Raw genomic sequence first — 25328 nt, 5'->3', positions numbered from 1 at the left:
GCAGAAACGGCTCACACATGCTGAGACATAAATATCCCAGGCTGTGTGCACACAGGACTTGTGGGGACATCCCATCAGGTGGCAAAACGGCATCAGGGGCTGCTGCCTTCCTTGAGGCAAGAAAGGCCATTTCCTACAGTTCTCAGCTCATGCTTGGAAAACGACAAGTCTGAGGTCTAAAAGAAATCAGGCAACAAGTCGAAAGAAACCAAATCACTCCGGGGGAGGCTGGGGCAGAATGAAGACTTCTCACAGCTGAGCCTGCCTCCAAGGAAAGGGAACTGTCCACCCTCTGCTGGAATCTGCAGCCACCCCTGCCTAGACTCAGCCTCAAACCTGACCCAGGAGAGACAGAAAGCAAAACCAAGGGCTCTGGCAAAGGGACACAGGGCTGGGACCAGCCCTTTGTGAAAAGGAGCTCCGACCCACATGGCAGGAGGGCATCCTAGAGAGCCTCTCCTCCAGCCCTACCTACCTGCATCCTCCAGATGAGCACGCAGGCCCAGAGAGGGCGGCTGGCCCCACGGAGCCGCTTAGGAGCAAATGAGGCATCAATGGCATTGGGAAACGTGGCTCTAAATCAGGTCTGTTGTGCCCAGGTAACAGCCTCAGGCTTTAGACTCACCCGAGTCTGGATCAAATCCTGGCTCCACCCCTTACCAACAGTAAGTATATGGGACCCTGTGATAACTCAGTGTTCTCACTTATAAAGTGGAGATAAGCACCACCAATACAAGGAAGGAATGCTGTGAGCTCAGAGAGAATGTACTCAAAACACCTGAAGCACGGATGACACTCAAACAAGGGCAGCTACCATGTTGTTTCCAGAAGCCCATGCAATCTGTATTCCTGCAGAAAGTCTGGTCAGAGGAAGCTGTTCCTCCAGCCTCTCTGGGGCTGGGGTCTCCATTTTAGATTAGGAAGCTTTCACCAGTCGAGGCATAAAGGACCCAAGTCATGCCAAGACTTTTGACTCAGCATGCAAACTGATTTCGTTTGCTTTGAGACTTATGTATCCACCTATTTCTGAGAGAACATACAATGCCTTTAACATATAATACAGAGAACAGGAGTTCTCGTCGTGGCACAGCGGCAACAAATCGGACCAGGAACCATGAGGCTGTGGGTTTGATCCCTGGCCTCGCTCAGTGGGTTAAAGATCCGGCATTGCCGTGAGCTGTGGTGTAGGTCGAAGATGCGGCTCAGATCCTGGATTGCTGTGGCTATGGCATAGGCTGGCAGCTATAGCTCTGATTAGACCTCTAGCCTGGGAACCTCCATATGCCACAGGTGCGGCCCTAAAAAGACGAAAAAATACAGAAAGCAAAATTAGATAATCAAGATTAAAACCAAAAGTCTGGGAGTCCCTGTCATGGCTCAGCGGTAATGAACTTGACTAGTAGCCATGAGGACACCGGTTCAATCCCTGGCCTCGATCGGTGGGTTAAGGGGCATTGCCTTGTGCTGTGGTATAGGTCACAGATGCGGCTCGGATCCAGCATTGCTGTGGCTGTGGTGTAGGCCAGAGGCTACAGCTCCGATGAGACCCCCTAGCCTGGGAACCTCCATATGCCTCGGGTGTGGCCCTAAAAAGACAAAAAAAAAAAAAGTCTGTCTGAAGGATATGGAGTATAATTCAGAGTGCTATAAGCTGAGGCCGAAAAGGAAACAGGCTGGGTTACAGAGATCTGATGAGAGAAATTAGCCCATGGAATCCGTGCAGCCAGGATGTACGTACCCAGCCAGGCTTAACCTTGCAGGGACCTTCTTTAGCCTGAGCGGCATGGAGAACAGCCAAGTGGTGATCTGGTGACTGGCAACCTGGAAGGCAGAACTCTGGGGGCCACCCCGCACTCTGTGTCCCCAGGTCCCGGCACTTCCTATTTTGGGAGATCAGGAAAGCAGCCATGGTTCCAGTGTGAACCATGCATCACACTTCCACCCACACAATTTCAGAGTAAACAACTCAGAGGCAACTTCAAGAGAGTCCCGGGAGAGCAATAAAAGTGGTAATGGGAGAAACTATTATTCTGACCAGGAAAAAGTATAAACAGGTTTAATAATAGGTTTCCAGGCAAAGATAAGAAATTAAGGGTGGCATTTCCTCATTCCAACCCAGGCTGGTACAATGCTGGGAAAAATGCCTGCCCTGATGACACAAGGGTCCTTAGCTGTAGACACCACTGCATGGTCTCCTATCCTAACAATGCAACCTGCTGGCAGGAAAGATGGCAACTCCAAACTTCCACTCATGGAAGCAGGGCTCTGCTTATCCGAAACAGAATCCTAAACAGCAACAGAATGTTTCCCCCTTTTTGCAAAGAACAGCTTCCCAAGAAATGTAAAGTCAACGGCAGGGTGGGATTTAAGATCCGTCATGGAAACATTCCACAGCCCTAAGTTCCTTAGGCTGGTAACCAACAGTCCATCCCAGGGAAACTAGAGTGAGACTGAAATCAGAACAAAGGGCCCCCTGCAGGCTGTGAGGTAGGCCTGTTATCAGCTCCATCCCTCGGGCATGGGGTCAAAGGAAGCCTAGCAAGCAAGCACTGCTGTCCAGGCGGCCCCACCAGCTCCAGCCTGTACAGAGGCCTCTCTAACTACAGAGATTACAGGCCTGCTGACTGTCACCTTCAGTTTGCAGGATTAAGAGGAAGGGTCTTTAATCTGGGCAAATCAGGAGGAGGCGGAAAATTCAGTCCAAAAAGTAAGGCATGCTTCGGGCTCTTAAAAAAAACTCTAAAAATCTCATTGAGAGATTTCTCATTGAAATCTAATACCAAACATTTAAATGTCACTGAAACAAAAGATGCCTGGGATTTGCTTCATATAACGGGGGATAAAGTGGTTAGGAATGCGAACCAAACAAGACTGGCTACAAACTGGTAACTGTTCAAGATGGATTATGGGTCCATGGGGTTTGATTTCACTATTCTCTCTACTTTAATATGATTGAAATGTTCCATTACAATTTTTAAAAATCATACATATTCACTGCGGAAATTTAAGAGACACCAAGAAGAAAATAAAAACCACACATAATCCTATCACAAGACAACTGCTGTCAGCACTTTACTGATTTCCAATCTTTTCATCTTTTTTCTTTTGTTTGCAAAACAGGGTCATGACTAAAACAGGGTAGACACATGACCCTATTTATCACTTGCTCTCTTGCTTTCTATGCCTTTTTAAATTAATCTTAAGTATTGTTCAAGCCCTCAAATATTATTATTACTATTTTTTTTTTTTTTTGGTCTTTTTGTCTTTTCTAGGGCCGCACCCACAGCACATGGAGGTTCCCAGGCTAGGGGTCTCATCAGAGCTATAGCCGCTGGCCTACACCACAGCCACAGCAACATCAGATCCGAGCTGTGTCTGCAACCTACACCACAGTTCACGGCAACGCCAGATCCTTAACCCACTGAGCAAGACCAGGGATTGAACCTGCAACCTCAGAGTTCCTAGTCGGATTCATTAACCACTGAGCCACGATGGGAACTCCAAGTCCTCAAATATTCTTCAAGGGTATGACTGTTGCACAGTTTTCCATCAATATGCAGCCATAATCTATTTCTTTTTTTTTTTTTTTTTTTTTTTTTTTTTTTTTTTTTGTCTTTTTTGTCTTTTTGTCTTTTGTTGTTGTTGTTGTTGTTGTTGCTATTTCTTGGGCCGCTCCCGCGGCATATGGAGGTTCCCAGGCTAGGGGTCGAATCGGAGCTGTAGCCACCGGCCTACGCCAGAGCCACAGCAACGCGGGATCCGAGCCGCGTCTGCGACCTACACCACAGCTCACGGCAACGCCGGATCGTTAACCCACTGAGCAAGGGCAGGGACCGAACCCGCAACCTCATGGTTCCTAGTCGGATTCGTTAACCACTGCGCCACGACGGGAACTCCATAATCTATTTCTAATACCTGGCTGCTACCTATAATAAGGCTGTGGTGAACCAGGAAGATGACATTTGTTATAAATTAGTGATTCCAAGTGAGAAAGAAATTGCTTGATATGTACCCAACACAGACTGTCAAAGGAAAAGAAATGGCGAGGAGAAAGGCTGGGGTCTCACTGTCTGCAGAATTCCCAGCAAGTATTAACTTTCCAGGGACTCCCTGTTGGCAAAGGCCACGGTGACGAGTAGGAGATAAAGGCCAAACATAAAGATGTAAAACAAACATGCTCCAAAGTGCCTATCAGCCAACAATCACTCGCAACCAGGCGCAGGCACTGAGTTTAAGAAATCTGCCGGCATCTCCTCTGAAAGGCTCGCGTCTTGAAACACTACCTTTTCAAAGGGAAGGATATTTTCCCGGGCCTGGGAAGGCACAGCAAGGTTCTGTGGGCAGAAGAGCGAATCCAACGGCTTCCCACAGACCACTGCGCCTTGAGCATTCCATCGTGCCACTCTGATTCAGCTAATTAAACAGAAATGAATGTCACTGGACAGTGCGGAGGCCTGTCCCCGAGCTCTCCCCGCCAGCCCTTAGAGATGATTTCCTCCCCTGAAAAGACATCCCAAATGATTCCCAAGATGGGAAGGTGACAGGGGCCCTGCACTATCTGTTCCCACCAAGAAGTGGATTTGGCAGAAAGTCTCTGATGACCACAATCGTACAATGTCTGAATGCCGGTCGAAAACATTGTTCTTTCTTTCTGAAGCTAATCCATCGCCTGCCTATTCTGTGACACCCATGAAAGACTCAGAGCTGAACACGGTCTGGCTGGGTCCCATCTGGCCTCCTCAGGCTGCTAAGCTTCAGGGGCCGCTCTGCTGCCATGCTGGGCAGGGGCCACTATAAGACCATCGCTCCCAGGGTGGCACTAAGGACACAGGGATGGGCAGAAGGGCAGGGGGATCAAGAGGAGACTGAGGAAGCTGTGTGGCTTTCTTCACTGTTTTCTTTCCCCGTATCCTGCTCTACCACTTTGGGTTTTTAGTTCAAAAAAGACAACTGTGGTTCTCTTATCCTTCTGTCAAGGACTGAGAGGAGGAAAAGTGATTCTGTGACACATGTGACAAGGCTCTCTGAGCTCAGACACGCAGCCTCTCCACACTGAGTTCTAACCTCCTTACCCAGCCCGCCCCAGTCATGAGGCTCCCGACCACCGCCCTGTTTGCTGAGCCCACCTAGATTTTCGAGAAAGCATTACCCGTTAGGCATAGTCTATGATGACCACTACGGCAAACGGTGAAAAAACGTTAAAGTAAGTGTTGGGACAGCAAATTCAAGGGTGGTATTTCTTTTTATCTTTTGTTATTGTTATGGGACTGTTTGGACAATAGAAAAATTGGTTGAAGAATAACTTATTACCAACATTCCACTTATGTATTTCGCTGAGATTGGGACCTCTCAAAGCATGAGTTCATTTCTGACCTAAGTCTACGTCCTCCCTCTGGATTCATGTATCACAGAGAAATGAGAAAAACAAACAAAGCTAAACAAAACTCGAGATGACAAGCGTTTCTCTTTCTCCGCTGGATTCCCCGCTAAAGCAATCTTGAATGTTCACCACAATTGGGCCAGGGAACACTACAAGATTCTATGGATATGGCTTGACCTTTCCTTTTTTTCTCTTGGAAAGAAGTACAAGAGCCAAGTGGAGAAACACAGAACAGCTGTCTGCGGGCAAAGGGAACATCCCACTGTACACAGCCACACCCTCACACAGACACACATCAGCCCCAAGCCAGCCCTGCGCTCCAGCTGGTCTAAGTGCTCTAGATTCCCCCGCGGTCCACTGAGCTCACCCTCTGATGCAACAGCAGACAGATGCCACGGGCTGGGGTGGCTCAAAATCCACAGGCAGCGCCGATGCCCCCACCGACCCCCACCAAGGCCTCTTCCCCCACCTCCCCGGAGGGGACAGGACCAGGAGGGACGTTACCTTGCAGACAGCAGCCTGGAGCACTGCGTCGAAGCCGCCCTCGGGGGCGTCTCGGTTCCGGGACACCCTCTGCTTCCGAACTTCCTCGTTGAAGCTGTCGACTCTGTCTGTGAGAGGCAGCAGATGGCGGAACCCAAAGGAGGGGACGCAGTTTGGGAATAACTTGTAGCTAGAGAAAAAGAGGAGAGGCGTCACTTTTCTTTCACTGTCTCAAAATCTTAACCAAGTACTCTGTGCATTTACCGGGTGTCTTGATGGCACCAACGAATACACCCTCGACACCTACCATGAGCCCCTGAAATGGACATGGTGTGGGAAACAGAAAAATAACACAGTTCTTACTCTCCAAACACAAGCCCTATACTGCCGGCGAGACAGCACATACCAGGTTGAAAGTGAATGAAATGGACAGACACACATCCTGGAAGGAAGTAGAGATGAGGGCAAGCTACTACAGTCAGAGGACGACGGAGGAGACCGGATGTGGGCCTTGGAAGATGCAAGGGACTGGTGTTCATGTCCTGCAGCCTCAGCAACACCAAGGGGAAGGCTCTTCTGGGCTGAGGAAGGCGGCAAGATCAAGTGAGGACAGTTTAAGTAGACTGACTCTAGGAAACCAACTTCTCACATCACATGGGAAGGATCCACGTGACAAAGGATCACGTAACCCCTTCATGTCAACCCATGCAGAGACCACCAGACATGCAGGAACATGAGCAAACACTAAATGGAACAGGATGCTTCTCCATTTATCTATAAACACTGGAATGATAAACCATCAGCCCTCTAGATGCAAAGAGGAGTTATTTTGAGATATGCCATCTTCAAACGGAAAATTCTACCTTGAAATCTGGAAAGAGGGAAGCACGGCATCTCACCAGGAGGTTAACGCCCTGCCTCTGTCCTGACATACCTGGTGCTCTCACCTTTAGTCTGCAGTAGGGATGCCAAGCAGCCCTGTTCCTGGGGGAAGTTAAATCCCAATCACAGTTCCAGGAGCTTCGGTTGGATATACAACCAATGAAATAGGAAGGGGCGCCTTAGGCTGTTTCACAAATGGGTTTGCAGGATAGAAGGGGAGCGAGAAGGGCATCCTGGGCAGAGACAAGAGCAAATGCAAGGGTCCTGTGGCAGAGGGGGGCATAGCGTGCCCGAGGGCAGAGGGAGGCCAGCAAGACTGCGGTGCAGGGGGTAAGGGCAGAGGGGGGCTAGGAGTCGGCTGGAGAGGCAAGCTGGACGAGATCCTGCAGGTCCCTGGCCGTGTTAAGGAAGCCTCTCCTTCAGAACAAACGATGAAAAACACTAACAGAGGGGCATGAGAGGAAGGCTTCATAATCCAATGCAACCTGTGTGCAGGGGAAGAAAACAGGCTTAGCAACTGCAAGAGTCCTGTCTAACTGTGGCCCAGAAGGGCGGCCAGGGCAGGTCCGAAAGGCCAGGGCTTTCTGAGAGGCTATTCCACTCCCCCTCAAGGCCCATGACACCTGCTCCACCAGTCACTAGCAGCAAGCTGGCTCTGGATGGTCAACCCCACTGCCATCATGAACACAGCACCCCCCAGAGAGGGAGCAGCACCCAGAGGCTGCTCCCACCCGCCTTTCCTTTATTTCCCTCCCTCCTCCTTCCCCCAGAATTCTCACTACCCCTTGCACTCAGACAGGCCAGGCTCTTCTATAACCCATGCCTCAGGGCCACCCAAACTTTCTTTCTTTTTTTTTTTTTGTCTTTTTGCCATTTCTTGGGCCACTCCCTCGGCATATGGAGCCTCCCAGGCTAGGGGTCTAATCAGAGCTGTAGCCACTGGCCTACACCAGAACCACAGCAACGTCTGCAACCAAGCCGCGTCTGCAACCTACACCACAACTCATGGCAACGCTGGATCCTTAACCCACTGAGCAAGGCCAGGGATCGAACCCACAACCTCATGGTTCCTAGTCGGATTCATTAACTACTGGGCCACGACGGGAACTCCAAAGGGCCACCCAAACTTTCTAGTTCCATTTCACTCTGCCATAAAGAGGAAGGTTGAGCATGGCAAGTGCGTTTCCAGCTGGATTCCCTCCTAGTGATCTGACAGGCCCAGGAGGAAGGAAATGTACCCAAACCCTTACTCCCCCCTCATCACCCCCCTCCAAGCAACTTGGACCTTCTGTGGTGCCGGTCCGCCCTTGAGGACCTCAGGTTTGTACCGTGATGGCTGATGGGGCTGACTCAGGAAGGGAGGAAAGGAATAGAACAATAATGGCTATTCAATGAGAAAACCAGAAAAGATGTGAAAAGCTCAGCTACATTTTTTTAAAAACTCTTCCTGTAGATACACTGAGTGGAGAATAACTATTGAAAATGTGTTTGCCAGAGAGAAGTAGTCACTGCAGAGAATTTATTAATACCAAACCAGGGTCACCTCTTAGTGAGAGGGAAACAGCTGTGTCACACAGGCTCTGCTGAATGTCACTGTAGTCACTGGAAAACAATGTCATCCGTGACTAGTTATTTAATTTAACCCCTGGGAGAGCTGTGCGAGTGACCTGAAGATCTGGGTGTTTGAGGGTCTTGTGCCAGGACACCTTCCCAGCGCCACCCTGTGTGTGTGCCATGGGACTCGAGCTCAGGGTCATGGACAGGGAGCTACTAAATTAAGGATTATAAATTAGGAAGATGAATAAAAGATATATGCTTAAAGAGCCTGGAGGAGCATGTATGTATAAAAAGAGAATCCAATTTGAAGACGCTCGATCTAGGCAAATCCGGAAATAATCTAATGCTTCAGGACAATATTGTGGATCGTGGAGCTAACAGGGAAAGCACTCTGCTCTTCCTCTAAAGAAAGAGAACTTCTGGGCAAATCCAGTCTTTAAAGATGTTCCCGTCGTGGCTCAGTGGTTGAGGAATCCGACTAGGAACCATGAGGTTGCGGGTTCGATCCCTGGCCTTGCTTAGTGGGCTAAGGATCTGGCGTTGCTGTGAGCTGTGGTGTAGGTCGCAGATACAGCTCAGATCCCGAGTTGCTGTGGCTGTGGTGTAGGCAGGCGGCTACAGCACCGATTCGACCCCTAGCCTGGGAACCTCTATATGCCTCAGGAGCAGCCCTAGAAATAGCAAGCGCGCGCGCGCGCGCGCACACACACACACACACACACACACACACACACACACAAAAGATGTTCAGAGGTAGACAAGACTGGGAGCTCAGCAGAGACATCCCAGGTGCCAGGAACAGAGAGGCGGGCACTGCACACATGAGGGGCGTGGGGAGAATAGAAAGGAAGTGCGAGGGAGCTCCTGCCAAAGGGCTCCCAGCGTGTCGCGACTTGACAGAGGCCCGGGGCTCAGGGCTCAGTGCTGACAAGAGATGGATGATGGGCCTCAGGCTGGCGCAGGGCTGCCCAATGGAACAGGGCTCTCTGCATAAAGCAGAGGGCTCCAAAATGCTGCCCTGTCGCTAAAATCACAACCAGAAAAATTCCAGCCACTGGCCTGGGAAAGAAGCAAGGGAGATGAACTCTGGGCCTGGGGCGAGATGAGTCACCCATAAGGATTATAACTTCAGGCCTGGACAAGTCAGAATTCATTACCTGTATAGGGAAGGAACCCCCAGCTGAGAAATAAACAGGACAACTCATCCCAGTGAAACCTGGAGAATCCTGGCAACAAGAAACATAAAACTATGCTGCAGGGAAGTCTGTGCACCTGCAGCACTTGATCCCCTGCTGGAAAAGAACCTCTGATAAGGAGGAGCTAATGCAAAAGCTACAGACCCTGTGAGAAATAAACTACCACGAAGGAATGACAACAAACTCAACCAACCGAAGGATCTGCAGTTCAAGAAGCAGAGCTAACAAAATGGTTGAAAGTACTTTATTTATTTTTTGTCTTTTTAGGGCCACACCCACGGCATATGGAGGTTGTCAGGCTAGGGGTCGAATTGGAGCTGCAGCTGCTGGCCTATGCCACAGCCACAGGAACACAGGATCCGAGCTGCATCTGCGACCTACACCACAGTTCATGGCAACACCAGATCCTTAACCCACTGAGCAAGGCCAGGGATTGAATCCACCTCCTCATGGATACTAGTTGGGTTCATTACCACTGAGCCACAACGGGAACTCCCTGATCTAAAGTACTTTAGAACAAAGATATTTAAAACATCCAAGGAAAAGAAGGACTAAACATCCAAGATGAGAACGGGATATTACCAGGGAGGAAAAAAAGTCAGAAGGCTACGAAAAAAATAGTACGAAAAACAGAAGCCTGGAAGAGAACCCAATAAAAACGACAGTCACTGAAATTCAAAAATCTGTACACATTAAAAACCTAAAGAAAAAACTGGTAAACTAGAAGATATTTCCTATTACGCAGCTAAGGAAAAGAAAGCAGTAGAAATTATGGGAGAAAAATTAAGAAATATGAAGTTTAGAATGAGAAGCTCCAACACACACCTAATAGTGTTAGAAAGGAAAATGGAGAGAATCAGAGAAAGGCGTCAGATGACATCTGAGAATTTTCAAGAATAAAGCTGTACTCCTGGATTAAGCAAATTCTGAGCAATGTAAATACAAGTACTAAACCCAACCTAGCCACACAGGAGTGAATGTCATTACAGGACATGAAAAGCCCCCAGAGAGAAGGAAAACTTAGGTGGACAGCAGACTTCTCATCAGCCACAAGGTATTATCAGAAAACAATGAAATATTACCTTCAAGGTGGGAAGGAGTACCATGACCTCTTGGAAAAAATACAAAGTGTAAGAAAAAATATAAATGACAAAGGGTGAAATGTATTATTTCACTTGCAAAGTTTTTTACATATGTACTTCCGTTTTTGTATGTGTGGGGAGAACCCTAAAGATCTACTCTCTTATTATTATTTTTTTTTGGGGGGGGGTCTTTTTTTTTTTTTTTTTTTTTTTTTTGTCTTTTCTAGGGCTGCACCCACGGCAATATGGAGGTTCCCAGGCTAGGGGTCTAATCGGAGCTGTAGCTGCCAGGCCTAAGCCACAGCCACAGCAATGCAGAATCCAAGCTATGTCTGTGACCTACACCACAGCTCATGGCAACGCCAGATCCTTAACCCACTGAGTGAGGCCAGGGATCGAACCTGAAACCCCATGGTTCCTAGTCGGATTCCTTAACCACTGAGCCACGATGGGAACTCACAAGATCTACTCTCTTAATTTCACGTACACAATGATACATTTCAAGTATAGTACTGTTATGGAGTGGCACCACACTGTTCGTTAGGTCTCCGGAAAGTATTCATTTTATAACCGGAGGTTTGCATCCTTTGGCCAATGTCTCCCCCCAAGGGCATCCTCAGTCCCCAGCCCCTGACAACCACCTCTCTACTCTGTTCCTATGAGGTTGGCCTCTTTAAATTCCACATATAAAGACACGTGGCACGTATTTCAACAACCGCCCAGTGTATCTAACAAAAGACAAAGTGTCCAGAACCAGAAATGACATGTTGGCTTAATCCATCAAATCCTGCATCAGTGACTATCACATGACAACCCTGGCCAGGGACACTATTCCATTAACTCAGAACAACAATTAAACAGTTCTTTAATCTGATGACTTAAATACTTTATGTTTTGGGTTTTGGGTTTTTTTTTTGTTTTTGTTTTTTTTCCTTCTTAGGGCAGCCCTGGTACTACTTTCCTCAGTTCTGGCATTTCTGATTCATTCTATGATGGGACAGGCTGAGTTTAAGATTTTGATCCTTTGGCAAAAACATCTGGAGCAGCAGGAGGAGGGACAAATCTCAGCAGAGCCCCATGAAAAACTCGTTCTCTTCTCTGTGATGTCCTGCACAGGTGGCTAAATCATTCTCCTGACCCCTTCATCCCCCTCAGCCCGGGGGGCTACTGCTGCTGCTCCACCACCACAGGGGAGAAAAACCTAACAGAAGGTACCACTGAGAGCGAACGCTGCGATTTTCTCTCCACGTGAGTTGAAGGACAAGAACGGACAAGGATCACAGACGGCCTCTGCAGAGCCAAGCACGGAACTCAAACTGAGACAGGAAGACAAGAGCACAGCCATTTTGGAAAAGGATCAAGGGAAGGGCCTTGAGCAAGCGGCCTTGACCGGCCAGGAAAACAAAGTGCCCACGAGCAAAAGGGTTTCCGAGACAACAAGCAAAGACCCACAGAAGTAAAAGACTGGCTCTTTTCTCTGTTCCGCTGATGTATGTACATGGTTTCCAAAGGACAAAAGTGGAAGTATAAATCTGCCACTCAGCAGAATCACCAAACTCCCAGTTCCCTGAAGCTTGACACACATTCCTAAGTTGTTTTTGCAGGAAACAGGAACCCGCCAGGTGAAAACTGCCAAAGGCAGGCACTAGAACCCGACAGATGAAAACTGCCAAAGGCAGGCACTGCCAAAGGCAGGCACTGGTGGAAACTGGAAGGTTGATGATGCTTAAAACTGCACCTTGATGCCACCCAATCCAAGAATTGAGCACAAGCTGATCAGGCGCCGGCAGCCCCTCCCCTTATACTGCCGTTAAAACCCACCCTAGGGAGTTCCTATTGCGGCTCAGCGGCTCAGCGGTAACAAACCTGACTAGCATGCGTGAGCATGCGAGTTTGATCCCTGGCCTTGCTCAGTGGGTTAAGCATTTGGCACTGCCCTGAGCTGCGGTGTAGGTTGCAGCCATGGCTCAGATCCGGCGTTGCTGTGGCTGTGGTGTAGGCTGGCAGCTACAGCTCCAATTCGGCCTCTAGCCTGGGAACCTCCACATGCTGTGGGAGTGGCCCTAAAAAGCAAAATTAATTAATTAATGGATTGAGTCATCTTCCATATCCTTCAGACAGTTTTTTTTTTTTTTGGCTTTTTAGGGCTATACCCACGGCATATGGAGGTTCCCAGACTAGGGGATCTGCGAGGCTAGACTGGCAGCTGCAGCTCTGATTCGACCCCTAGCCTGGGACTTCCATGTGCCATGGCTATGGCCCTAAAAAAAAAACCCTTCCTAGAGATTATCATACTGAGTGAAGTCAGTCAGAGAAACACAAATATCATGAGATATTTGTGGAACTAATAAAAAATGATACCAAAGAACTTCTTTATAAAAGAAATAAACTCGAAGATTTTGGATTTTGAAACCAATCCTATGGTAACTATAGGTGAAACCACTGTGGGGAGGAAAAATCCGGGAGGGTGAGAATAACCTAAACACACTACCATATAAAACATGATTAACAAGAACCTACAGTACAACCCAGGAAAATCTACTCGGTTCGTAATATCTTATGTGTGGATATATCTATATGTATGACTGCTTCACTCTCCTGTACAACTGAAACTAATACAACATTATAAATGAACGATACTCCAATAAAATAAAGTTAAAACAAAACAAAAAAAACCGAAACCCCTCCGGAGTTGATACTCTTTTCCACCTTCTCCCTTGTGCATAAGCTATCCTTTCAATAAAAAGCTTTGCTTGCCTAAGAGTCCTGTGGGAGCAACATTGGGTTCTGTGGTATTGCTGTCCAAGAAGCTGGAGTAGGTCTGGTAACGTAACTGGTGAAACAGGCCGGCTGTGAGACAAGAGGGAATGGTGGGGACTGTGGTGTCCAAACATGAGGTACAAGCCTGGCTTTACCAGACCTCCTAGTTTTTTTGAGAAAACCTAGAAATCCTGGTTACTCCTGTTAAATCTTCTATTTTGACCTGTTGCTAACTAATTCAGTGCTGTTAAAACTTAGGAAAGCAAACAAGGCACATGTACAGGCTGGGCCAGGAGCAGAAAACAGCCAGATTACATCCCCCAGCTTGCTCTGTTCTTCCCTAGGAGCAGAGGGGAATCTCCGAGCACACCCAGGAAGCAGCACACAGTCCACTGCCAGGACACTGGAGATGAATCTCGGTCTGCTCAATGGGCCATGAGCCACTCCCCAGGTGCTGCCTAGCTTAAGGAAGAAGGATTTGCATAACTCAGATCTGTTGTTTCCTTCCAAACGCCCATCCTTCACTGGATTTCCTGTCTTCCAAGCATCGTGTCAGTGTGCCTTGTACTCTGACTTTTACTGCCTGTAGTTGGTTCTGCCTTCCAGGGCCTGCAGACGGAGCTCTGAATAAGGAAGGAGTGGAAGAACCCTGACTGCCCAGAGCCCCGAGCCAGTCCTTCACTATCTGCCAGTTTCCAATCTAGCCTCTGACAGTTTGTGCGTGGTCCCTGGAAGGAAGAAAGTGGAGACACACACTGTCTGTCTGGAGACAGGGCCCAGCCTGAGGGCAGAGAATCGCAGCAGAGAGAATTGCTACTCTGAATGAACTGAAAAGAGTTCTGGTTAAGATGCAGGTGCACCTGGTAAGTAGCAGAATTCCAACTCCAGACATGTGATACTGGGATACAGCTGAAGAGGGCCTTGGAGTCAGGACCAAAGTAACAATAATGCCAGCAGCCACCTGTGGCCAGAAGGAAGCTAAATCCAGCAAAAGAGGATACCTAGTGCTTCTCCGTGGTTAAGGAACTCAGAATTTCATCTGCACCTAAAACTTTTTCCTGTCTTACTGCGTTTTCCTCCATCGTCTCTTTTGCAATCTCTGGGGAAGATCTACACTGGATTCTAGGAGAGTGTACAGAAGGATCAGGAAGGATTCAGAACACATTAACACCAGCATAAATACCACCTCGTCCCACCCACCCAACCCAACCCAGAGGTGGGAGCTGTGGAGGCTGCTAAAGGTGAGCTGGGAGGTACGACAGGGTCAGGGGCAGCCAAAGAGACAAGAAGTGAAAATGACCATGAGATGCCTGAATATGCCAAAGCCTAACTAAAGTAGACCGAGGAGATGAGCAAGAAAAAGCTGGAGGTTACTTCTCATTGTTGCCATACTGCATAATTGTGCCACTTAAAAGAATACCTGGGAGTTCCCATCGTGGCGCAGTGGTTAACGAATCCGACTAGGAACCATGAGGTTGCGGGTTCGATCCCTGCCCTTGCTCAGCGGGTCAAGGTTCTGGCGTTGCCGTGAGCTGTGGTGTAGGTCGCAGACGCGGCTCGGATCCCGCGTTGCTGTGGCTCTGGCGTAGGCTGGCAGCTACAGCTCCGATTCGACCCCTAGCCTGGGAACCTCCACATGCCGCGGGAGCGGCCCAAAGAAATGGCAAAAAGACAAAAAAAAAAAAAAAAAAAAAGAATACCTGAAAGACTAGAAAAGAACCAAATCAACCTCAGAGGGGTTGTGTTAGGGGAGTTGGAGGAAGTGACCCTCCAGCTCCAATACACAAATACACCAGGGCAGAGACCTATTCTCTGACCCCTTTCTTCTTCTGCCTGTGTGCAGCTAATCTAGCTCCCAGCCTCCCTGCTAGAACCCAGCTGTGGAATACAACACAGGAGCAGAAGCAGCCAAGGCCATGTCATCCTGGCCCACATGACTCTCCTAGGAGCAAGCCTCCAGGCTTGATGGACCTTACAAGCCACGTGGGCTCGAATGCAGCCTGGGTCCCTGAGTCACTGCTGGGAGGACAGGTGTCCACTGACCAGGAGACCCACCTGCACTGAGGGGAGCAAGAAGTAAACTCTCACCAAGTTTGAGCCAATATATAGTTAAGATTTGTTTGTTGCAGCAGTTAGAAACTCCTACCCTCTAATATTTGTCAATTCAAGTACTTATGGTGGAAAAATCATACATCTAAAACGCAGAGTTTTCATTCTGCTCCACCAATGTAAGTTATAGTTATTTACATAAACAACAGGAACAGACTTGTAATTCACTTATCCCAAACATCTCAGGCACTCTCCACAAAGGGACAAGTTTAAGTTGCTCTGTCTGCTCCCTCCCTGATCACTTGGGTCCAGCACTTTATGAGAACCCTCTCTAAAATGTACTAATGTGGCAAACAGCACTATATCAGGCAGGCAGGAAAACAAATGAGCTATGACCATTATATCTTTATGCAACCTTGTAACAGTTTATTTCTTTGCACACAGGGGGAGAAGAGAACTAGATTATCTCTAATCAAATTTAACACCTAAACCAGATTCCCTCCCTTCCCACCTCAAATATACACCTTTCCTCGTCCTTTCTTAGGCTAAATTTTCCCACTGATCCATTCCCCAACCTTTAAACACTCAACAGAAGAGAAGAGCTGGTCACTTACCCAATGCACGGATTGGTCTGGTACCTCGGGGCTGTGTAGGAGAAAGGAGAGATGTTCTTGTCTACAAAAGACCCGAACCCCAATCGGAAGTTGCTAGTGAGCTTCCTCATCTCCTCAGCCAGCTTGGTTCCCAGGTTCCGGATGTTATCCAAGTCATCCTTCATGGACAGAGAGAGGTCCATCAGGTAGTACAGGTCCACGGGATAATCCTCCACCTGTCGGACCTGCAGCTGGAAGGAAGTCTTGTCACCTGTGCCAACAGAGAGACCGGGCATGTTAGAGGTCACCCAACCTGCTGGGGCTGAAGGGATGGGCTTTGCTTTCAAGGCTGGTCTGCCTCCGACGTTTTGTTAGCGATTGCAAACCTCTTAGAAGACATCTTTTTCTTGGAAGCAGAGTGACCGAAGGGAGCATGGGTGCTGAGGATAAAGCTCTAGGTGCTCCTTTCAAAAATAGGGCTCAGCATTTTTAAAGAAAGGCTTGAGGAACCAGTCTCCTTAGTAGTGTTCTGTCTTCTCAGTGAAAAAGACCCTTAGGTAATTGGCGGAGAGTGAGCCAAACAGTTCCATGGATACAAACTGGCTGAGAGCAGCCCACCAACCACACACTAAGTTCAGAGAAAAGACCGGACAAGATGGGAATGTGGCCAGGAGACTGTAAAGGTGGGTGTGAAATAGGAAACTAGGAAGAAACTAACACAAGAAGGGTGCAGACATGAGTCGGAGAGAACAGAGGTGGGGAACAGAGATGTACAAGGCAAGGGAGAGCGGGAACACCAAGATGGTTACTTAAGGTGCCCCCCAAAGGGCAAAACATTTATGCTTATGCTGTGTCACCTATTTCCACCTCCTTAGCCATTTATCAAACAAAAGGATTTAGTTCTTGGGCATATCTGACCTCACAGACACAAATCATTATTATCAGAAATCATATGTAGGTGTTCCCGCTGTGGCACAGTGGGTTAAGAATCTGACTGCAGCAGCTCAGGTCACTGCAGAGGAGTGGGTTCAATCCCTGGCCTGGCACAGTGGGTTAAGGATCTGGCATTGCCACATATATGACACAGGTCGCAGCTTTGGTTCGGATCTAATCCCTGGCCTGGAAACTTCCAAATGCCCCAGATGCTACTATTAAAAAAAGGAAGGAAGAAATTATATGTATAAACACAGGAAGACATGTTCCAAATTTTAGCACCATCAAAAAAAAAAGGGGGAGTTCCCGTCATGGCTCAGTGGTTAATGAACCCGAATAGGATCCATGAGGATGTGGGTCCAATCCCTGGCCTTGCTTAGTGAGTTAAGGATCCAGAGTTGCCATGAGCCGTGGTGTAGGCCCCAGGCACAGCTTCCATCTGGCTGGCATTGCTGTGGCTGTGCTGTAAGCCGGCGGCTACAGCTCTGATCCAACCCCTAGCCTGGGAACCTCCACATGCTGTGGGTGCGGCCCTGAAGAGACAAAAAAAAAAGAAAGAAAGAAAAGAAAAAAACAAAAAACAAAAAAACCCACTACTAGATTTGTCTACAGTGATGAGAAAGAGAAAATAACTTTTGGTCCTATAATAAGATAGTCAACAGACAAAGGAAAAAGGAATGGATTCAGAGGAAAACAAAGAGAAGAAGGCAGTGTCTGGGAGGCGTGGCCTCTGCACACTCACCCCACGGGGTAGGCAGAAAGACCCGAGTCAGCACGGTGGCTGGAGGACTCATGCCAAGAGAATGATCCTTCACCATTTCATAATCTCTAAAAACACATCATTCAGAAACAACGGGGAGAAGATGAATCATACCAGGTAATGCTATCTGCCCTGAGGCTTATTAGCCTTTCAGAGGCACCAAGAGAGGTCCTGGAATTCTTCAGTTAGAACGGTCCACGCATTTGCAATCTGGATGTTCCTTGCGTGTTTAGAGGTGCCAGGGCCAAGGTGGCCTTGCTCCCACACGAGGGTCCGGCAGTCACACCTCAGAGGACCCAATCTCTCACCTCAAGCTGAAACCTCCTTTAAAAAAAAAAAAAAGCTGAAGCCTTCTGGAACTTGTAGGATAGGGAACCCAATGCTCTGTGCTCCCTTCTCCTGCTCCTCCCAAACTTCGTTAACCAGGCCGTGAAGAATCAAAGGACCAAAGGATTTCAGGCCAAGTTCCAGCTCTGCCCCTTGACGGGGCGTGCAACCCAAGCCTCAATTTCCTTAACTACGAAATGACAACAGGGGCACCACAGCGGCAAGGCCATGAAGCACTGGTGTGGGAAGGAGTGTTCTGTAAGCAGGGAAGGCCTGCCCAAACGAAGGGTGATTATTGTAATTACCACTGCAGCCTGAGCGACAGAGCGCAGCCTGCCTCCCTGACTTGTCCTTGCATGTGCTGCTCTAGCCGCCTCAAGACTGATGGAGCCTGGCCTGCCTGTTGGTATGAGCCTATTTTTAAAAACCATCAGAGTCTGACTCAAACAGAGGAATGTTCAAGCCTTCTTCCAGAATGAATTCCTTACTGCTGCAGTCGGTCTCTGGTTCCCATCAGGCAGACAAAGCCCATCCCTGCAAAGGCTCCCCCAACACCCCCAACACCCCGAACCCCACCCCCCCAGCCCCATGGACAGCACATCACAGTGGGGGAGGGGCAGGAGGGGCTCATGTCCCCTTCTGTCTAATCCCACGACCTCTTTGCAAGGTCTTCTGTACGTTGTTACCTGTGCCCTTCCACCAAGGTCCCAGCTACACCTTCTTTAATCCAAAATCCACTTCCACCTTGCGGGGGATTATGAGTAATGAACAAAGGAGCACTTCAGGACCAGGAAACAGGCAACGAGCTTGGACTAGGGACACTGGGAGGCACCTGTCAGAGGGAAGCGGACTCTAGCCTTGGAGAGCAAGAGCTGGGTTGCAATCCAGACCTCGTCACCAAGGACTTGAGACCTCAGGCTCCTTCCTTTCAACCTGCTGCTCAGCTTCTGGATTGGTAAAACGGGGCGGATGTCAATTATTCCAGGTATTGAGGAGACCAAGAAAAGAAACCCCGGACAAATGCTGCTACACAAGAAAAACTTCAGCCTCAAGTTCCCTGAAGGTCAATTATCAAAGCCATTTCCTATGGGGATGAAGAAAACATTTTGCCAAAAACTTGAATGTGAATAGCTAACGGCCTTGGGTATTATATTTAACTCCAAATTTTCCAGACATGAAGGCAAAGACGGAAACAAGATGTGATACATCCGTCTCTCTGCATGTGAAGAGCTTATCTATTCTGAAGTGAGAAATCTCTTGCCAAAAAATCTAAAAGAAATTGATCGCCAAAACACAAACACACACACACACACACACCCCTCCCACTGGGAGGGGGCAAATGTTAAAAAGATGTATTTCTCCTCCAGTTTTCCAGAAAGGGAGAGGTCTAAGAAAAAGGGTAGTGTCATTACTGTTCAGAATGAGAGTTTATTGCTACCTTATCTCTGCTGGATTTTCAAGACAATGAACTCCTCAATGGGCCTTGGTAATAATGGAATAGCCTCTCAGTGTAATAGGGAGAACCTTCACATTCTATTAATCACTAAAGGGATGTTATCTATAAGCTTAAGCTATCTACGGGCCCATCTCTGGGAACCCTGCTTCCCAGGTAATGAGCATGAAGCCAAAATATCTTTGTTTAGCTCACAGGCGACATCCTGACCAGGAACAGGAAGGAAGACGTTAACACACCCCCTCTGGAGTCTGGCCAGAACCCGGACTCTACCCCCACCCTTTCAGTATAAAAGAGCCTGAATTCTACCCCAGGGAAATTGGTTCTTTGGGACACTGGTCCACCATCTTCCTGGCCAGCTGGCTTTCCGAATAAGGTCGCTATTACCTGCCCCGACAACTTGTCTCTCAATTTATTTATGTGACCTGTTGTCCAGCAAGCAGGCCAAGCTTGGACTTTGTAACACCAGCAGATTTGGAGGGAGGAGGTTTCACTGTAGAGGAAGAGCCTGGGGGTTAACTCCCCAATGAGGGGGTCTCTGTGGCTAGCTGACTGAAGGGGAAGCTGCTGCTGAAGGCCAAGGGCACCCCCTGCCAGGAGAGGGTCCAGGGAGTGTTCTCCATCTTTGGGCACATTTCCAGAACCATGCACATGTAAACCACTTGACGGTATATCCAGCCACCCAGTTCTGCACCATGAGAGACTAAATGTCACCACCTCCCATGTGTCCAGCAGACTGAGAGCCGGGCTGGCCTTCACAGTGGGTGCTCCGTCTGTGCCCATCTCTAGGACATCAATCCAGTCCTCGTGTCCCCCTCCTCCCTCTACACACGAGACCCCTAAAGGCTTCTTGCGTGTGGCTGCAGCCCTCCTCTCTGGGGCCATTCCGCATAATTCCCACCTCAGCACCAGCAGCAGGATCAGAGAAATAGGATAAAGCAAACCCCAGAGAAAAGTGGATTGCCTCACATCTGTGAGGAAGAAGCTACTCCTGCAAGCAGCCCCTCCCATATGCTTCTGGTTTTTCCAGTTTCCCAAGCATCCAGCCTCAGGTGTACTTTGCATGGAGTTCCTGCCACTGCTTGGTTCCTAAGTGTAGGTTCTCCTACCGTAATCAAGCAGCAACAAGCATTCCCTATGAAATGTTTTTTTCCTTTTTCTTTTTAGGGTCGCACCTGTGGCATAGGAAATTTCCCAGGCTAGGGGTCAAATTGGAGCTAGAGCTGCTGGCCTACACCACAGCCGCAGCAACTCGGGATCTGACCTACACCACAGCTCGTGGCAACACCAGATCCTTAACCCATGAGCAAGGCCAGGGATTGAACCCATATCCTCATGGATACGAGTCAGGTTCTTAACTCACTGAGCCACAATGGGAACTCCTGAAATGTATTTTTAAAGCTTTCTTCTGTCTTATCCTCAATCAGAAGTGAAAAGTTAGCTTTCTCTTTAGGAACATATATCAGATAACAAACATTCCTGGAAAATGAACATAGAGAAATCTAGCAAGAACTTTGGGGTTTTTTAAGATTGATTTTTGTTCAAATATGAAAACAAAGTATTATCTCAACAGATAAACTCTTGCTTTCCCCAATATAAGTAGTTACTGATTCCGTGGAATTACACTTCTATGCTAGGACATGAAAAAAAGGAAACATTAAAATCAGCTCTAGGAGTTCCCATCGTGGCGCAGCGGAAACAAATCTGACCAGGAACCATGAGGTTCTGGGTTTGATCCCTGGCATTGCTCAGTGGGTTCAGGATCTGGCATTGCTGTGAGCTGTGGTGTAGGTCGCAGACACGATTTGGATCCCGCATTTCTGTGGCTGTGTTGCTCCAATCGGACCCCTAGCCTGGGAACCTCCATATGCCTTGGGTGCTGCACTAAACCCCAATGCCCACTTCAGAATTCTGACCCTTAACAGATAGAACCATCAGAAGACGTCCCTGGCCTTTACAGCGGCTGCCCCCAAGCAATTAGGGCATTTCTAGTTTCCTTGAAAATAATCTTGTCTTAGTTCAAGCTGCTATAATAAATACCATGGACTAAGTGCCTTATCAACAAGAGAAATTCATTTCTCATGGTTATAAAAGCTGTAAGTCCAAGATAGGGTCAGTGTGGTCAGGTTCTGGCGAGAGCCCTCTTCCGGTTTCAGACTGAAGGCTTCTTCTTGCTGTGTTCTCTTAAGGGAGAAAGGGCCCGGTGGGGTCTTGAGAGGTTTGGAGGTTTTTGTTTTGTGTTTATGACATTATTCCATTCATGAGGGCTCCACCCCATAACCTAATCAGCTCTTAAGGGCCCCACTTCGCTTCCTAATATCATCACATTGGGGGGCAGGCAGTTAGGGTTTCAACATAGAGGAGTGCTGGAGAGATATGAACATTCCGTCTAGAGCAAACCACTTATCCACCCATCATCGAGTCTTCTGAAGTGTGTGTACAGTCAGTCTGGGTAGCAGAAGCAACACCTAAGTCACATATTCATCATCTCCAATCAGAATGTGGGAGAGGGGAAAAAAGCAGCATAGAGAGGGGCTTTCAGGAAACCTGTATCAAAAGCAACCATCATCTCGAGGTTAGTTCACAGTATGGAACCCAGGTCAATTTCCTGGCTTTGATAACATTCTCTGGTTATGTAACATGTTCTTATTGGGAAGGATATGCAGGAACTCTCTATTACTTTTGTAACTTCTTGTGGCTCTAAAATGATTTCAAAATAAAAAGTTAGAAAAAAATGTTAGAGCTACCAATCAGAGGTCATTTTTTCCTAAGAGGCTAAGGGACGGAGGCAAATAAAGACTTCAGTAAACTTTTTCTAATCGCTCTACCTCTAGCTTTTTACCATTTCAATATGCTTTATTCTAAAATTTATGTCTTTTCTTAAGGATCTTCTGTCCTTTGTTAAGGTGTTTTTTTTTAAGATTTTTATCCAGGCATACAGTTTCCAGCATTGGAAACAAAATGGAAAACATGATCCTGTATTTATACAAAATCATGCTTCAAGTTTGGCAGTTCCTCAAAAAGTTAAACATAGAATTACCATACAACCCAACAATTCCACTTCTAGCTGTATACTCAAGATTATTGAAAACACATGTCCACATGAAAACATGTACATAATGTTCGTAGCAGCATTAGTCGTAATTGTCCCAAATCAAAAACAGCCCCAAAATATTCATCAACTAAAATGTGGTATACCTACACATATACAATGGAACATTATGTGGCCATAAAAAGGAATGACACCCCTATACATGCTCCAACATCAATAAATCTTGAAAATATTTTGCTTTAGTGAAAGAAGGCAGACATAAAAGACCACATATTATATGATTTATTTATTTACTTATTTTGTCTCTTGAGGGCCGCATCTGTGGCATATGGAGGTTCCCAGGCTAGGGGTCGAATCAGAGCTGTAGCGATTGGCTTACACCACAGCCACAGGAAAGCCAGATCCGAGCCACGTCTGCAACATATACCACCACTCATGGCAACACTGGATCCTTAACCCACTGAGCAAGGCCAGGGATTGAACCTGAGTCCTCATGGATACCAGTCAGGTTCGTTAACCACTGAGCCACAACGGGAACTCTTTTTTTTTTTTTTTCATATGATTGAAATGACATGTCCAGAATAAGCAAAACCACAGAGACAGAAAATAGCTTAGTGGTTGTCAGTCTGGGTGGGAGAAGATAAGGAATGACTATTAATGAGCACAGGATTTCTTTGGGGGGCGATGAAAATGTTCTGGAATTAGATAATTGGCCATGCTGTACCACCTTGCAAATACACAACACACCACTGAGTTTATCTTTTAAAGTGGTGAATGTTATGGCATGTGAGTTGTATCCTCAATTTCAAAAATAAAACAAAAAGTCCTGCTTTTTAAAGCAGAGGAAGAATTTCCTTTTTGCCCCCAGGCTTATCCTGGAACAAGAACCTTGCCTTGGTGAAGTACCTCACATATTACAGCGAGGCTTGTCCCTGCCTAGTCTGGTATAAAGCTAGTAAAGTGCCACATTTCACTCAACAAATATCCATTATGAGGTACAGGGGAGCAGGGCAAAGGAGAAGACACAAAAGTATTTCTAAAAATACAATGGAAGAACCAAGCACTAAACACCTGAACGTCAGCCTTCGGTCGGGGGGCCATAACCTTGAAGTAAGCATGCACTTGGCAAACAGAAGCTATTGCTACCTGTGACAGACCATTCTCCCCTTCCCCCATATAAATAAATATCTGGGGTCTGCCTGCACTTCTCTTTATAAATGTTGAAATTTTCAACATGTTAGGAGGCATCGTTGGCTTCAAGTGTTTCTATATTTGAGAGACAGGTTCCCGAGGTTCTAGACCTTTAGCAATTCCTATGTTCATCAGATCTCCTCCTAGTCTTCACCTCTACAGACTGAAACACCCTCGCCGCTTGGGGGTGTCTTCACAGGACAGCCAGCACCCCTCTCCCCACCTTGACCTCCGCAATGGGCTCTCCGTCACTACACCTTCCGCAGGACCAGAGCTGCACAGAGCACTAGAGTCGTGATTTTGTATAAACGTGGGATCATGTTCCCCATTTGAGTTCCAACACTGGAAGCCGAATCATAATGCTTACCGAGAAAGGTGACTATACCAAATAAGTCTGATTCTTTCTTTAAGTGAGTATACATTGAGCTTTATGCATCAATCAGCATTGTGCTAATTTAACATCGAGAGAATTTTGCCCAAGGAGGTTGCCTTCACTCAACTGCATCTTTAAATTCTCTTTGGGGACTGTTTTAAAAGCTGGTTGATAAATCCAAACAAGTAACAGTCTCTCTGCCTCAGAGCCACACCTTAATTCTGATTTTAAAAACTGCAGTGAAGGAATTCCTGTCCTGGTTCAACAGTAATGAACCCGACTAGTATCCATGAGGACTCGGGTTCAATCCCTGGCCTCTCTCAGTGGGTTAAGGATCCAGTGTTGCTGTGAGTTGTGGTGTTGGTCGCAGACATGGCTCGGATCTGGTGTTGCTGTGGCTGGGGTGTAGGCCAGCAGCTACAGCTCCAATTTGACCCCTAGCCTAGGAACTTCCATATGCCATGGGTGTGGCCCTAAAAAGCAAAATTAATAAATAAAAATTAAAAAAAATAAAAACTGGAATGAAAAACTATGAGCTCTCTGGCTTGTATGACCTCCGACTCTTCCCTAAATTAAATCTACCCGAAAGGAGTTCCCATTGTGGCGCAGTGGAAACAAATCTGACTAGGATCCATGAGGACTCAGGTTCAATCCCTGGCCTCGCTCAGTGGGTTAACGATCCAGCATTGCCATGAGTTGCAGTGTAGGTCACAGATGCGGCTCAGATCTGGCCTTGTTATGGCTGTGGCGTAGGCCGGCAGTTACAGCTCTGATTCGACCCCTGACCTGGGGATTCCCATATGCCATGGGTGCGGCCCTAAAAAAAAAAAAAAAATCAATCAATCAATCTACCCTAAAGTGTAGGGATTTGCCACCACGAAGGCTAGAGCGCCACATGCTCTGAGCGCAATTCTAGATGAAGAGTTCCAAAAATAAAAATTAAAAACCTCCCTCAAACTATAAACTCTGGGAGGTGTTCATTTTGGCTCTTGTTTCCAAAAACTGGGTGAAAACAGTGCACGCTAACAAGTACATTATACGTGTACAACAAACCTGAATGCATGAATAAAGCACAAATGAAAATAATAATGTGTTAGAGTGGATGATTTTTCAAGAATTTTTTGAAGTGACATTGTTGTACCGTTATTATGATAAAAAGGAAAATCTACCATTTATGTGAGTCCACAGTCATTCTTATCAAACACAGTGTTCTGATATCTTAATAGTCAATGATGCTTACGTGCCCTTCTAAGTCAG

The 25328-nt window shown here is 47.3% G+C and overlaps 1 protein-coding gene across 1 annotated transcript in view; it reads right to left on the bottom strand.

Annotated features, from left to right (window-relative positions):
- ITGB5 (integrin subunit beta 5) overlaps positions 1 to 25328 on the bottom strand; it is a gene marked incomplete at its 5' end in the record, with an annotated part of 119373 nt that overhangs the window by 70865 nt on the left and 23180 nt on the right. Inside the window, 2 exon segments of the mRNA NM_001246669.1 lie at positions 5885 to 6053; positions 16004 to 16253. Of these exon segments, the coding sequence (NP_001233598.1) occupies positions 5885 to 6053; positions 16004 to 16253 (419 nt within the window).

This window comes from Sus scrofa, chromosome 13 (assembly GCF_000003025.6).
Source record: "Sus scrofa isolate TJ Tabasco breed Duroc chromosome 13, Sscrofa11.1, whole genome shotgun sequence".
Classification (NCBI taxonomy): Eukaryota; Metazoa; Chordata; class Mammalia; order Artiodactyla; family Suidae; genus Sus; species Sus scrofa.
This window is presented reverse-complemented; position numbering and strand designations above follow the sequence as displayed.